The 14,446-nt window shown below is 38.1% G+C and overlaps 1 protein-coding gene across 2 annotated transcripts in view; it reads left to right on the top strand.

The window, feature by feature from the left end:
• Rprd1a (regulation of nuclear pre-mRNA domain containing 1A) overlaps positions 1-14,446 on the top strand; it is a 61,447-nt gene that overhangs the window by 25,453 nt on the left and 21,548 nt on the right. The window contains exons 3-7 of one of the 2 annotated variants that reach the window (XM_013510071.1): positions 4,919-5,025; positions 5,103-5,200; positions 9,469-9,595; positions 9,705-9,880; positions 11,227-11,373. In XM_013510071.1, coding sequence (XP_013365525.1) covers positions 4,919-5,025; positions 5,103-5,200; positions 9,469-9,595; positions 9,705-9,880; positions 11,227-11,358 — 640 coding nt within the window. In that variant the 3' untranslated portion in view covers positions 11,359-11,373. Of the gene's footprint in view, positions 1-4,918; positions 5,026-5,102; positions 5,201-9,468; positions 9,596-9,704; positions 9,881-11,226; positions 11,374-14,446 lie in introns of those variants that run through there. The other variant, XM_005372805.1, reaches the window with a different exon arrangement.

The following is a 14,446-nucleotide window of genomic DNA, read 5'->3' as shown; positions in this document are numbered from 1 at the left end:
ATTTTTAAATGCTATGGAAATAAAGAATATTTAGGTAATTATAAGCTTGTTGGAAAATTTTACTACAGATAATTCAAAGGGTGAAAATTTATACTTTAGCTTGTTGCCCCTTTAAGTACTTATTTCTGAACATATGTTACAGGTATGTGATAAATTACTAGGCAAGCATTGGAGTGAAGTATTAAATCAGTCTCAATTACCGATTTCAGTGGTAAATGGTAGTCTCTGATGATTTACAGAAGGATGAAGATTTACTGACCACATACCCTGTAGTTTTAATCACATTTGAAAAAAAAAAAGCGTCAAATACTGTTGCATTTTGCTTTCTATTATTTATCCTTCAATCTAGATATTACCTTCTCTCATCTCTTTAAATATCAGTGTCTTAGAGTTAAGTCCTATGCATTCTTTGGGGACCATATTCTTTACTTGCCAACTTGGTGATTTTGTACACTGTATATATTTAGTTATTGTGCATACTCTGATGACTTAAAATTTTACTCTTTATCCAGATTTTTTCCCCTTAACTACCATCTTGGTTACTTTTCTCTTGTGCTGAGACAAAATACCCAGCGCCCAAAATGAAGGAAGGAAAGGTTTATTTAGCTTATAGTTTGTGGAGGTTTCAGTCCATACTTCGCTGGCTCTGAGGCAGAAGATAGCAAAAGTAGCAATAGAAAAGGGAAGAATGGCAGCATAACAGCAAAGCAGCCAGAGCAAAAGGGAGGAATGGCGGCAAGCAGCCTTTTTCCCTCCCTTACATTGTAGACAGGCTACCCCCACCTAAGGGGCATGTAGCTCTCACATAATCTCCATGCCCTCCTCTTCCACAGGCTCAGGATGTATACAAAATAAGTACCCTGACTTCCTGCTGAGTCAATTAGCCAAACCTTTAGACTCCCCAAATTGACACAATGTATCAACCATAACACTCCACCCCTTGTCAACTTGGCAACCAGATACATTTCTTTAAACCAGCTTCCAGGTACAAGACATATTCCATTAGAACCATAACGTTTCACCCCCTAAAGACTCATGCACATCCCCTTATGCAAAAGGCATTTAGTCCATCGGCAAGAGTTGCCAAAGTCCTAACAGTTTCAGCACTACTGAAGAGTCAAGTCCCAAGTCTCCTCTAAGATGAAGGCAAACTCTTAGCTATGACTCCCTGTACAAATGAAAAGTTAAACACTTTTAACATTTAATGGCACAAAATAAGCAGTACCATTCCAAAAGGTACAAATGGGGATACAGAGCACTGGGACCAAAGCAAGTCCAAAATCCAGCAGGGCTAACATTATGTCCTGTAATTCCACATGCAGCATCTGAAGCAAGTTGTGGCACATTGTGAGCTCCAAAGGGTTTGCATGAGTCCACTCCTATGGCACTTCCAGTGGTTACAGCTTCCATGGCTTCTCTCTTAGGCCTGCTTTGCTCGCTCCTTGCAGCTTTCCTCAGATGATGCACGGTCCTGGCTTTTCTGAGGTCTCCAGTGTCCCTTTTGCTTCACACTCACAGCTTGATGCACTACCCCCTCAGGGGAACACTGCCTGGCCTCCAAGGCCTTCTGAAATCTGGGTGAAGCCTCTTGACCCTCAGAACTCTTGCATTCTCCATGCACCTAAAGTCAGGGCCACGTGGATAATGCCAAGGTCTGCTGCCGCCTGGAGCAGTAGCCAAGTTTTCCTCTCTTGGCCATAGGGGTCAAGTGCCTGGATGGCTGGGCACTCTGAATCCAATTCTGAGGAACAAATTTTCTGTGCTGCTGCCATTCTGGAACCTGTTGTAGCCGCTGCGGCCATTCTGGAACATGATACTCTGAGGCTTCCTTCTCAAGGCAAGGTCTGTCACCTTTGCAGTTTTGAGGCTACAAAGGGTGGAGACTTGCTGCTTCTTGTGATGCCCTCAGGCCATCTTTTTTATTTTCTTGTTCCTTCTCAGCAATGGAGATCTCCTCAGCTTCACCTTTGCAGTTCACAGCTTTACTGGAGCTTCCTTTCTGGCCAAACTCACATTTTAAATCATCCTGCTGGGCTCTTTGCTCTTGAGTCTCAATACAAATCTGGCAAAAAGCCCCCAACAGTAGCTATGCCACTTTCCCAATGTCTGACTGCCTTGAAATTTCTTTTGCCAGATTAACCAGTCCGCTGCCGCCCTTAATCTCAGTCTTAGGCAAAGTCTGTGGACATGAGCAAAATGGAGACAAACTTTCTGCCAAGCCATAACACACTTCATCTGGAGTCCAACAGCCAGTGAAGTCCTTCTTCCCAGCAGAAACCTCCTGAACCTGGTCTTTACCTGCAGGATTTCTATCAGCCTTCTGGTCTTTGGAGTTCTGACCAGAATCTCCCAGACAGAACAGCCAAAGGTGTTCTAGTGCTTCTCTTTCAGGCGACATCTCTGAACCTTTCCGAACACTTCCCACAAGCCATTTCCAAAGATTCTTGAACCACATGGTCAACTATAGTCACAGCAACAACCCCACTCCTGGTACCAAATTCTGTCTTGGTTACTTTTCTCTCGTGCTGAGACAGAATACCCAATGCCCAAAGTGAAAGAAGGAAAGGTTTATTTAGCTTACAGTTTGTGGAGGTTTCAGTCCATACTTGGCTGGCACCGAGGCAGAAGATAGCAAAAGTAGCAATAGCAAAGAAAGGAATGGCAGCTGAACAGCAAAGCAGCCAGAGCAAAAGGGAAGAATGGCAGCAAGCAGCCTCTTTCCCTGCCTTACATTGTAAACAGGCTACCCCCACCTAAGGGGCATGTAGCTCTCACATAATCTCCATGCCTTCCTCTTCCACAGGCTCAGAATGTATACAAAGTAAGCACCCTGGCTTCCTGCCGAGTCAATTAGCCAAAACTCTAGACTCCCCAAGTTCACACAGTGTATCAACCATAACAACCACAGACCTGTATGTACAGTGACCTCTACTTGTATGCATCTTAAATATCTCATTCTGTCTGATAATGAACTTATTATATCTATGCTTTTGACCAAACATGCTGCTTCTCTGTCAATGAGTGGCAGCTCCACATAGACTCGGATGCAAGAAATTAGGTGTCCTCTTCATCTCTCACTTCGTTCATTTTCTGTGTTCCACATAACACGCATTCCCTGGGTGGTTTTCTTTCCCTTTCAGTTAGTGAAACATCCTTCCATATAATTACCATGGTCTGTATTGTTTAATCCTTTTGGGAAGCTTTATTTAGAACAGAGCCAGTCATAACACTCCTTTGGTTTTGTGAAGTCTTGAGCAAGACTTAATGGCTCCTCATGGCACTGCCTGTCTAGACTGTGGTCTCACATTGCTTCTGCACACAGTCTGTAGTCTATAGCCTATGCTGACAGAACCTTTTCTTATTGTTTCTACTTTTCTATATGTTGTTTTTATATATTCTTCTAGAATTCAATAAAGTGTTTACTAACCACCTACTGTGTGCCTGAGGATATTATGGCGAGCAAGATAAAGTTCTCTTCTGTTGTAGCTTATGTTTCAGAGGATGTAAAGATAATAGCTAAAGCCAGGCATGGTGGCTCATGCCTGTAAACCCACTTGGGAAGCTGAGGCAGGAAGTTTGTTGGGAGTTCGAGATCAGCCTGGGCTACAAAGTGAGCTCAAGGCCAGCCTGACCTGCATAGCGAGACCCTGTCTCAAAAAGACCAAGAAAAAAAGAAAGATAATAGCTAGACAGGCAATTATTACTATTGTTGTTATTATTATTATTTGTCTTTTTGAGACAGGGTTTTGCTCTGAAGTTCAGGCTGGCCTTGAACTTACTTTAGCCTAGGCTGGCCTCAAACTCAAGGCGATCCTCCTGCCTCAGCCTCCCGAGTGCTGGGATTACAGGTGTGCATTACCACATCCAGCTTAGACAGACAATTATATATTATATTGGCACATGACATATTCTAAAGAAACAGAGTGGGGAAAGAATTAGAAGGTATGAGGATGCTGAGTTACATGATACATTAAACAACCGCTCTTTTGGGGAGGTGACATTTAAACAGAGACCAAGGGAAGGGATGAAATAATGCCATTTGACTCCCTAGAAGGAAAGGATTGTAGGCAAAGAGAATACTTGATAGAAACAGTGAGGCAGCTATGAGTGAGGCAAGAAGATTTATGTGGGAGAAAGCATTAGGGAGGCTGGACTGAGAGGCTGCCAGGAAGCAGCATGTATGCCTTGTAGTCCAAGGCAAGGAGTTTGGTTTCATTTTTGATATATTTGATATCTCTTTGAGGATTGAGAATGATAGGATCTGATAGAGATTGCTGTTTTGTTGAGTGGAAGAGCATCAACTGGGAGATTGGTAAGAATATTGCAAAAATCCAGGCAAGAAATTCTAATGATATAATTTACAGTAGCAATAACAAGGTAAGAAATGGTTAGAAATAATCTGTTTCCCATTTTCCTGTATATCTAATCTTCAGATGTCTAATTGGATATCACTTTCTCAAATACTTTCCCTGATCCCTCTTAAACTGGGATAGAGCTCTCTTTTCTCTTTGGCACCTTGTTCTCTTCTGAAACATTTATAAGTAACAGCTGCTACAAAGCTCCACTTCATCACTGTTAGAGATAGTACCTTGTTCAGTGAACATTTGTTGAGTAAATTAAAGTCATTTGTTAGAAATCTTAGCCTCATGTTCAGCCTCCATTAGGTTAGGAACATTTTTTTAAAACCCCTAGATTCTAAAACTTACCCTTTTTTTGTAATTTTGTTCAACATGTTTATAAGCTTTTTAAGGAAAACTAGTGGTATGATCACATGATCCTGATCACATCATCCCTGAACTGCTGGCCACACAGTAATGCTTAGTAAATATCTGGATTGGTTTTTCCAGGGAATGAAAGAACAGCTGTATTTACAGTCACCACTACCTTTTCAATACCACGTTTTTCTTTTTTGCTTTAGTGAAACTGATGAAAGTTGTAAGAAGCACCTTGGAAGAGTGTTGTCTATTTGGGAAGAAAGATCTGTTTATGAAAATGATGTATTAGACCAACTTAAGCAAGCTCTGTGTAAGTGTATAACCTTTATCTCTTACTGTGATCTCTTCATTAAAGTGTTTTAAGACTTAAATGTTCTTTCAATTCAGATGGTGATAAAAAGGCTAGAAAGCGAACTTATGAACAAATAAAGGTGGATGAAAATGAAAATTGTTCCTCTCTGGGATCTCCAAGTGAACCACCACAGGTAAAAGATTTTCTCTAATAAGTGAGTTGTTTCACTTTGTGTAACCACTGAGCTTTTATTAATTTTGCTGTTTCTGGGTACAAGAAAGAAGCTGCAGGAGTATGTCTTATTTTATGGTTAATAGTTTACTTACATTGATATACTGTGTTGTATATTGCATGTTTTGCATAGAAATACTTTTGCGTAGAAAGGATTTCTTTTTTTTCTGGTCTCAGGTATCGAACTCACGACCTCGTGCTTGCCAGGCAGGCACTCAGAAAGGATTTCTCTGATTGCTAAGTATTATATATGATACCTTAGCTACCATTTATTTCTTTTAACATACATTGCTGTATGATGTAAGTGCACTAAAATATTCTTAGTTACGAACAGTACTGTCAAGTAATTTTGCTTGCAAACATGTAAAAAATGAATATTGAGTGACAAGTGCATATTCATACAGTTCTGTATAATACTATGTAGTTCTGTGCAAGAATGAGATAAATTAGAATCGTTACCTTAAAACTGTAAATCCTATAGGTTGGTATAGTGTTAGTATTCCTTAATCATTAGATAAAAGACATTTTGAACTTTTAATTAAGTGGGCATTGAGTCTTTTAAGTTTCCTTCTTTTATGTTTGAAACATATAGGAGGGACAGATAAAATTTCAAAGGAGAAAATGAAGACATAGCCATTCTCTTAAAACAAGGTAAATATCTTCAAGGGCCAGAATAGTACAGAAGCACAACATAATATGTTGGCCAGAACCTGTTTCCTGTTGAGTTCTGGTCTAGAAGCAGACATGGGCTGCCTAAAATTAACATCCTGTGCTGGGTGTGGTGGTGCATGCCTGTAATCCCAGCACTCTGGAGGCTGAGACATGAGGATTGCCCTGAGTTCAAGGCCAGCCTGGGCTACATAGTGAATTCAAGGCCCGATGAATTACATAGTGAGACCCCCCACCTCTCAAAAAAAGAAAAAAAAATATCCTATACATAAGGAGATATCACAGTGTCCCATGAGAATCAGGGGACTGGACCCAAAGTTGCACATAATAGGAAGCTGGAAAGGGTTTTTTCCCTGGTGAAAGGATCTTGAAAGAAAAGAAATCATTTATTGCCTACATTTGTAGGTTTATATTACTCTTAGAACTAGGAAGGCAGAAGAATTAAACTAAGGCTGTCAGCCAGTACTTGAGCCAAGCTAGTTAGCCCAGTGACAGAAATGAGAATGCTAAAGCCCACTGGACTAGAACTTAAGTAGAAAAGTAGTAAGAACATATTTGGAATAACATGTATGTCTTTACCTAACATTAACATGTGTGTCTTTCCCTATTTGGTTATAACTCATGACAGAAAATCATGTTGTGAACAGTGTTTTGACTGAGATTTAGATATAGTATCTCTGATTTGCGCTGGTGAAAGAGTAACCACATTTGGACTTCTTGAGTATTTCTTAGTAACCATCTGACTCTTCTAGTACTTTCATAAAGTGGTATTGCTTTTCTTTTTTGATACAGGGTCTCCCTTTGTAGTGCAGGCTGGCCTCAAACTTGGGGCAGTCCTCCTGTCTTAGCCTTCCAAGTGCTGGGATTACAGGCATACACTACCATATCTGGCACCGTTCTTTATTTTTTTATTTCTTTTGGTACCAGGAATCAAACTCAGGACTTCGTGCTTGCCAGGCAGGTGCATGCCACTAAGTTTGATCCCCGGCCCTGTTCTTCGTTCTTTATAATGATCATTTCAGATCAGTTGTGCTTTTTAATTCTCAGTGGTTCAGTTTTGTGGTCATTAGAACATCTTAGAATAGCAATTGCAGGATATAGTTGAACCCTCCTGTAGTAGGAAGTCCTAGATAGTGTTTCAGATATCTTTGGTTTCTTATATATTCCTTGATCTGGCAGTGAGAACTTAGAACTAACTCATGTAGGAAGGGATGTGAATATATGATGAAATCCAGTTTGTATGAGGTAGTCAACATCTGGTGACTGCTTAAACTTTAAAAAAGTTACTACATTAAAAGACCTATTGCCATTAATCTCCCTCAAAACAGTCCTATCTTCTTCATATATACCACTTTCTGAAGCAGTTCTGGAAGTCCTCTTTTGTCTTCAGCTGTGCTGTTGTGCTGTCCTGAGTACAACATTTATCTTTCATAGTCATTTTGACCTTGAGGAAGAGCCAGAACTCACAATTCCAGACCTGGTGAATAAGGTGGTTGAAGACACACACCATTGTTTTTGACAGAAATTGCTGTAAACAGTGTTGGGTGATCAAAAAATACAATGAATATGGAAAAATGTTTTAAATTTATTACAGCGTAAAACATTACCATTAATTCCCCTCAAAATACTCAGAACACACCCCCTTCCTTTGCACATACTTACGCTGTTATTCTTTTTCTTTTTTTTTTATACAGGTTCTCGCTATGCAGTTCAGGCTGGCTTTGAGCTCACTTTGCAGCCCAGGCTGGTCTTCAACTCACAACGATCCTCCTACCTCAGCCTCAGGAGTGCTGGGATTACAGGTGTGCACCACCATGCCCGGCTATGCTGTTGCTCTTGATAGTGTGTCTGTGTTACTGTGTTTTTAAAATTTGTTTTTAGGTATGGTGTGGTGGCATATGCCTATAACCCCAACACTTGGGAGGCTGAGACAGGATTGCTACAAATTTGAGGCTAGCCTGGACTACATGGCAAGACCCTGTCTCCCCTCCCCTGCAAAAGGAAACATTTACCACGTTTTTTTTTTATCATATCTTGTAGTTTCAGCATAAAGGCATTGTCAAGATCATAAAACCAGACCAAGCATGGTAGTGCACGCCTGTAATGCCAACGCTCGGGAGGACCAGGCAGGGGGATCATTGTGAATTCAAGGCCAGCCTGAGCTATATAGTGAGTTCAAGGCCACCCTGAACTACACAGCGAGACCTTGTGTCAAAAAATAAAAAATCATAAAGGCAGATTTCTTCTTAGAAATGTAGAAACTTTTAGACTTTTTTATGATTAATTAGTTGAGGGGCTATGAAAAATAGCTTCTTGGTGTCATTGCTCTAATGTACTCTTTCATTGTAGAGAGAATATATCCTAGAACAAATATATATATATGTATATAATTTTATATATATATGCATGCATTCACACACACACAGAGTTCTTCTTTTTTTTTAAAGAGTCTCAGAATGTTGCTTAGGCTAACCTTGAATTCCTGGATTCAAGTGATCCTCCTGCCTCAGCCTTCTGAGTACCTAGGACTATCAGCACATACCACTACTCCTACCTAGATGTCATCTTGATATATACTCAGAATTAGTAATATTTTACATTTTTAAAGTATGTATATAATTTCCTAGTGTCCCTGAATCTAGTCTTAGAAAACAAAAACAGAAAAAAGGATGGAGGATGGAGGCTAAAGAAGAAAATACTTGTTTTTCTTTGTTTTAAAATAACCTGTATTTTAACTTGTAAAATTGCCAGCAAAGAATTCTATGTTTTCTCTATATTATAGCTAGTATGGAAATAGTGAAATTAAATATGTTTTTCCTCCCAATTGTAGTTGTATGAAAACAGTACAACTAAAATATTCTAATGATAATTAGTATACTGGCTAGGCAGTATATAATTTTCTTTTTTTGGTACTGGGAATCAAACTCAGGACCTTGCGCTTGCCAGTCAGGTGCTTGTGCCCCTGAGCTATACCCCCAGCCCGTAGGCAGTATATAAACAGTCATTACATACACAACATTTAATGGTTTTGTTAAAAAACCATAAGATAGTTGAAGATACATTTTATTTGAACATATTTCCAAACTACATTTCTGTTGTGCATTATAGTATTTAGGAATAGAATGTGAGAGACTCTTTTATGTTTTAGAAGATGATGTATATCTCCCTTTCCCAAAACTCAGTTTAATAAAATTTAGAAATGCTTGAAATAATATGATGTGCAATGGTAAGATAACAATATACATAAAACTTGCATTCTCTAGGTTCAAGTTGTAGCCTACTTTCCCTTTTACCATTGGTGTATCTGCCATATAAATCAGTCACTTATCTCACTTTAATAACTAGGTAAGTATTGTTATACTGTTTCTACCACTCGAGTGTGATCTCCTCAATGGTTAACATAGTGTAGGTTCTTAATGTGTAAAAGAAGGGAATTGTCTTCAGCAGTTTATATTGGAAACTGAGATAATAAGTAACTCAAAAGGATTATAAATATGAAAAAATTCAAGTCTTATATTTGTTTAAACTTTATTTTGGTGTTAAAGTTATATAACTTTTTAGACTCTAGATCTCGTTAGAGCATTGCAAGACCTAGAAAATGCAGCTTCAGGTGATGCGGCAGTTCATCAGAGGATAGCTTCTTTGCCTGTTGAAGTCCAAGAAGTATCCCTACTAGATAAAATAACAGGTGAGTCAAGAAAATGAGATCCATAACTCTTGGATCTTGGGTGGGATGTGGAAAGAGGATATCACTGTTTATATTGTATATTAATTTTATTATTCTGTGTTTTTCTTAGATAAAGAGTCTGGAGAAAGGCTTTCTAAAATGGTAGAGGATGCTTGTATGTTGCTGGCAGATTATAATGGCAGATTGGCGGCAGAAATAGATGATAGGAAGCAACTCACTCGAATGTTAGCAGATTTTCTTCGTTGTCAAAAGGAAGCCCTTGCAGAGAAAGAGCATAAATTGGAAGTGCGTAACTTTTTCCTTCTTTAGTGCTTATTTATTTTTTGGTAGGAATTGTAACATATGTGAATGTAACTATGTTATGCATTTTTTTGGATTGTAGACCTTTTTAGGCTGTGGCTCAGGTAAGCTTGTATTAGTGTTTTCTTCTAGTTGAACCAGATCAACCTGCTTAAGTAAACTTTGAAATTTGGAATTAGCAGAATTGGTTGTGTTTGAAAAGCTTTCGTGTGAAATTCCATGCAAATTGTAGTAATTTATCAGTTTAAATTTTTATCTGCTAACAAAACAAAATAATGGGAAAATAGCAGTTGGTATGAAGTCTGGTGTTAACTGCAATAATTTATGATTAGATTTAATCAGTTCCTTTTCTAAATACATGTAAGTTTTAGCTATATAATTTAACCCTTCAGAGTATTTCCTTGCAAGCCAGAGATGATGATGCATGCTTATAGTCTCAACTGTTTGGGAGGCTGAGGCAGAAGGATTGCTTGAGCCCATGAGTTAAGAGACCAGCCTGGGAAATATATCAAGCCCCTGTCTCAGAAAACCCCAGGTTACTCCTATGTTCCATCCCTGATTCTGATACTTAACATATTCACACCTACCTACAGCTCCCAGCTCATACACACTAGTAGGTAGAAAGCGGTAATTGATACTATTGGTAAGTCTAGGGGTTCAGGAGATAATAAGAAGGAACAGTGTCATATTTTCTTTGAGAAGAATAGCCATTATCAGTGGGTAGATGAGCTAGATTTGGTTTTAACAGAATGCTTCAATTGACTAGTTCTTGTTTAAATTGTTTACTGCTATACCAATTTCTTATTCTAATAGACAATTTCTAATACGCTTGAGTCCCTTTATTTACAGATAGCTCACTATGAATTTGTAGATATGGTAATATGTCTGTTAAGGTGCTTTTGTTTATTATTACTTAGTTCTTGGCTCAACAGTCTGTAATTATGCTCCAAATGATGTTTTGCCTGGCTTGTCATTATTACCCGGGTGAGAGCTACATGATCCCTCCCACTCCAGTTTCTCAGCTCTTAATTTAGCACGGTCCCTTTTCAGTTTGCTCCTCCTTTGCTCACATAGGCACATTCAGTTAATGGCACTATGCTCTATTCTTGAAAGCATTGCCCATTTCTACATGGAAAGGAAAAGGTAGATTTTTCTAAAAAGATACATTTGATGGGTAACTTCTCAGTTTTTGGTCTTGTGGTGAAACTTCAGTCCTAAGTTTGTTTTTTGTTTTGTTTTCTGCAGATTTAAGGGTAAGTAATGTTAAATACAATTTTTGTCTTTAGTCTTTTGGTATGGTTTCTTTAACTTCTATCGAGCTTCTGTTGCAGATATTGGACATGGGCGTATCTTCTAACGATGCCATCACCATTAGCATATTTTTCCTGTTAAAAATAAATATCAAACTCAAAAGCCTGCATTGTCTCATGTTTTTGAAAATTGAAGAAAAGACTGAAACTTAACCATTTTGCTTTATCCTGCTTTCTCACTTTTGATTCTGATCATTTATCACTGGTTTCAGAAACAATTTACATTTGAAATGTAAATGTAGAAGACAGATCAAATACCCCCAACCCTTTTGCAGCCTCCTCTTTCCCAATGCAGTCTAGCCAGATTTCAGAGTTAATATTGATGATGGTGGGCTTATGAGAACAATAACATTGTGTATCAAGTGTACTAATGTAGGCTTTTCACATAATCAACTCATTTAATCCTTATAACAAGATGTATTGCACATTTTGTAGACATGAACTGAGGCATAAGGAGATAACCTAGGTTGCCCAAGTTCACAGTGAGCTAGGGAATTGTTTAGAACCCAGGGACTCTGTCCTCCAGAGTCAGTGCACTTAGTCAAATTCAGAAAAGACATTTATTTCCTGTTTTTGCCTAAAGAAAAGTAACCACAGCACAAACTGAAGCCCTGTTTCTTTAATTCTTTCTCCTCCTTCTCGGAGGTAATCACTGTCTCAAAGTAGTGTTCTGGGGACTTTAGTTGTTCAGCACAACTGAATTTTATCATACAAAGGTATGACTGAAAACTATGGTGAATGTTTTAAATTTAAAGAAGAAAACCGTTACAGAAGGAGACACATTGCCATTCGCCCTCTTCAGAATACACCCCCCCCCTTCTCAAACGCATGCCATTATTCTTGCCACTTTCTGAAGCAGTTCTGAAAGTCCTCTTTTATAAAAGTGTCTTTATGAGATATGATGATAAAAATGTGGAAAATGCAGCTGGCAAGTGCCATCCAATGAAAAAGCCGACTTGTGAAAAAACATCCGTGGTGTTCCCGTCTACCTTATCAGATCTGGTGCTTCTCCAAAGTCAGAATGACTATGAAAGGAAAATGTCTTGAATCTGTTGAGGACATAAAGGCAGCCTCACTAATGCAATTAAAAGGCTCACAAAGTAAGACTTCAGAACTGCTTCAGAAAGTGGCAAGAACAGTGTGATAAATGTATTTGAAGAAAGGGGAAGTATTTAGAGGAGAATTGCAATATTGTAACTTTATAAAAAAATTCAAGCATTTACTGTGTATTTTGATTACCTCTGTGTTCTAAAGAAACCACCTCAATTACGTTCAGCTTTTTTTCAAAAGAAAAATCACTTCCTATAAACTTGGAAGTTTTTCAGCATAACTTGTAAATTATTTGGAACTAAGTAACCCTTTTGTCAAAGATACAGAAATAATTTGAGATATTTAGACATACTTATACTAAGTAGAGACATCACTTTGGAGTTGAGACCGAGATAAGAAGATTGGTATTTTCAGTTTCACTTGTTCTCACACATCTTTGAACGTTAACTGCCAGTGGGTATTGAAGGGGCATTAGTTGTTTCTATTTTGGAAATGGGACATATATTTAAAGTAGACATTGACTTATTCTTGAGGAAGCCACTATTAAAGCATTTGTAATAAGAATATAAAGTTTCAGAAATTATTTTGGAAATCTAGTTATTTTTGCAATTTGACTGTTAGTAAACAACTTAAAATTCACTTACATTTGTAAAATCTGTTTCATGCATTGCTGTAGGAATTCAGCCTTCAGAAAGTTGAAACTATTGCAGGAACTATTACTGATTTCAATTTCTCTTTCTTTTTGGTATTGGGGGTTGAACCCAAGGCCTTCACACTTCACATCCTTTTTAAATTTTGAGCTCACTAAGTTGCTAAGTTGTCCAGGCTGGGCTCAAACTTGGAATTCTGCCTCATCGTCCCAGAGTCCTGCGAAAAAAGATGTATATCACTATGCTTCACTTCATTTATCTTGGGAGACATGCATGGATAAAGGAATTAAAGTGACATTTTACTTCCATTATTTTTGGCTTTTGTTGGGGGCAGTGTCTCGCTGGGTAGTTCAGCCAGACCTTGAACTCACTGTATAGCTCAGGCTGGCCTTGAACTCATGGCAGTCCTGCCTCAGCCTTCCAAATGCTGGGATTATAAGCATGTGCCACCACACCTTGCTTAATTTTGATATTTTTGAAGAGAAATACAGAGAAAGAAATACTTCCATATTCAGTAAGATGATGTGTTTTTTGCTCAGTTTTGTGTATTTTTCCACAACACAGTGTAAGGAGACATGGTTTCATAAAATCCCTATTTATCTCAAAATAATTGATCTATTTTACTAGATTCTGTGGACAATTTATTTTCTAGTTTTTGGAATAGGTTTCAGTAGAAAAGTGGAAGTCATAATTTGTTGGCTTCTAGAGAAGATACCAAGGTGGAAATAGTTCCAAGTTCTAGAAATCAGAATAGGAAAGTATGTCAGAGAAGATAAGTGTTTATTTTTTGTCATCCTATGTTAGTATATTCAGATCTACCTAATTTTAAAAAAAAACTATTGATAGTGTATAAGGCTGTTTTGTTGGTGTCATGTTGACTCCATGGTGTTTACCTTCATTATGACATTTTATGCATTATAGATAAGGCAACAACATGCTGGTGATTATAGGTTTGCATAATCCTGCAAGTATGTGGTGGATTCTCAGTGAACTGCAATACAGCGGAGCCAAAGGAATGTGTGTTTAAATGTTGGTAGTATAATCAAGCACTCCGAAAAGCTTCTGCCTTTTGTGTGAATGGTATTGGGGATCAAACCCAGCACTGTGCATGCTAAGCAGGCACTCTACCACTGAACTATTCTGCCTTTTTCAATTTGCAGTGTGAGTGCATCTTTTCCTACATAAACTCACCCACAAGAATAATGGTGATCTTTTTAATTTTTCCACATCTGATTGAATTTTTTTTTTTACTCAGTGGTTATATTTTAAGAATATTTATTAGTCATTTTATTTCTCCTGCAGTTCCCTGTATCTTTTGACCAGTTTTTATTTGATTCTAATTTCATGCCTTAATATATTTTTGTATAGTCTGGGCTTTCTGTATATGCTTAAGATGGCCTTTTCAATAACTGTAAAAATACTTTTTTTAGCAGTTTTATCTGTTGGAATTTTTTTTTAGGGACAGATCCAGGGTCCTAACAAATTGTTTGATAGTGGTAAGAATATATCCCTTCATAATTTAATGACTCAGTCTTCCTTAC

This window comes from Chinchilla lanigera, unplaced genomic scaffold (genome assembly GCF_000276665.1).
Source record: "Chinchilla lanigera isolate Chin_1 unplaced genomic scaffold, ChiLan1.0 scaffold00001, whole genome shotgun sequence".
NCBI lineage: Eukaryota > Metazoa > Chordata > Mammalia > Rodentia > Chinchillidae > Chinchilla > Chinchilla lanigera.
This window is presented reverse-complemented; position numbering and strand designations above follow the sequence as displayed.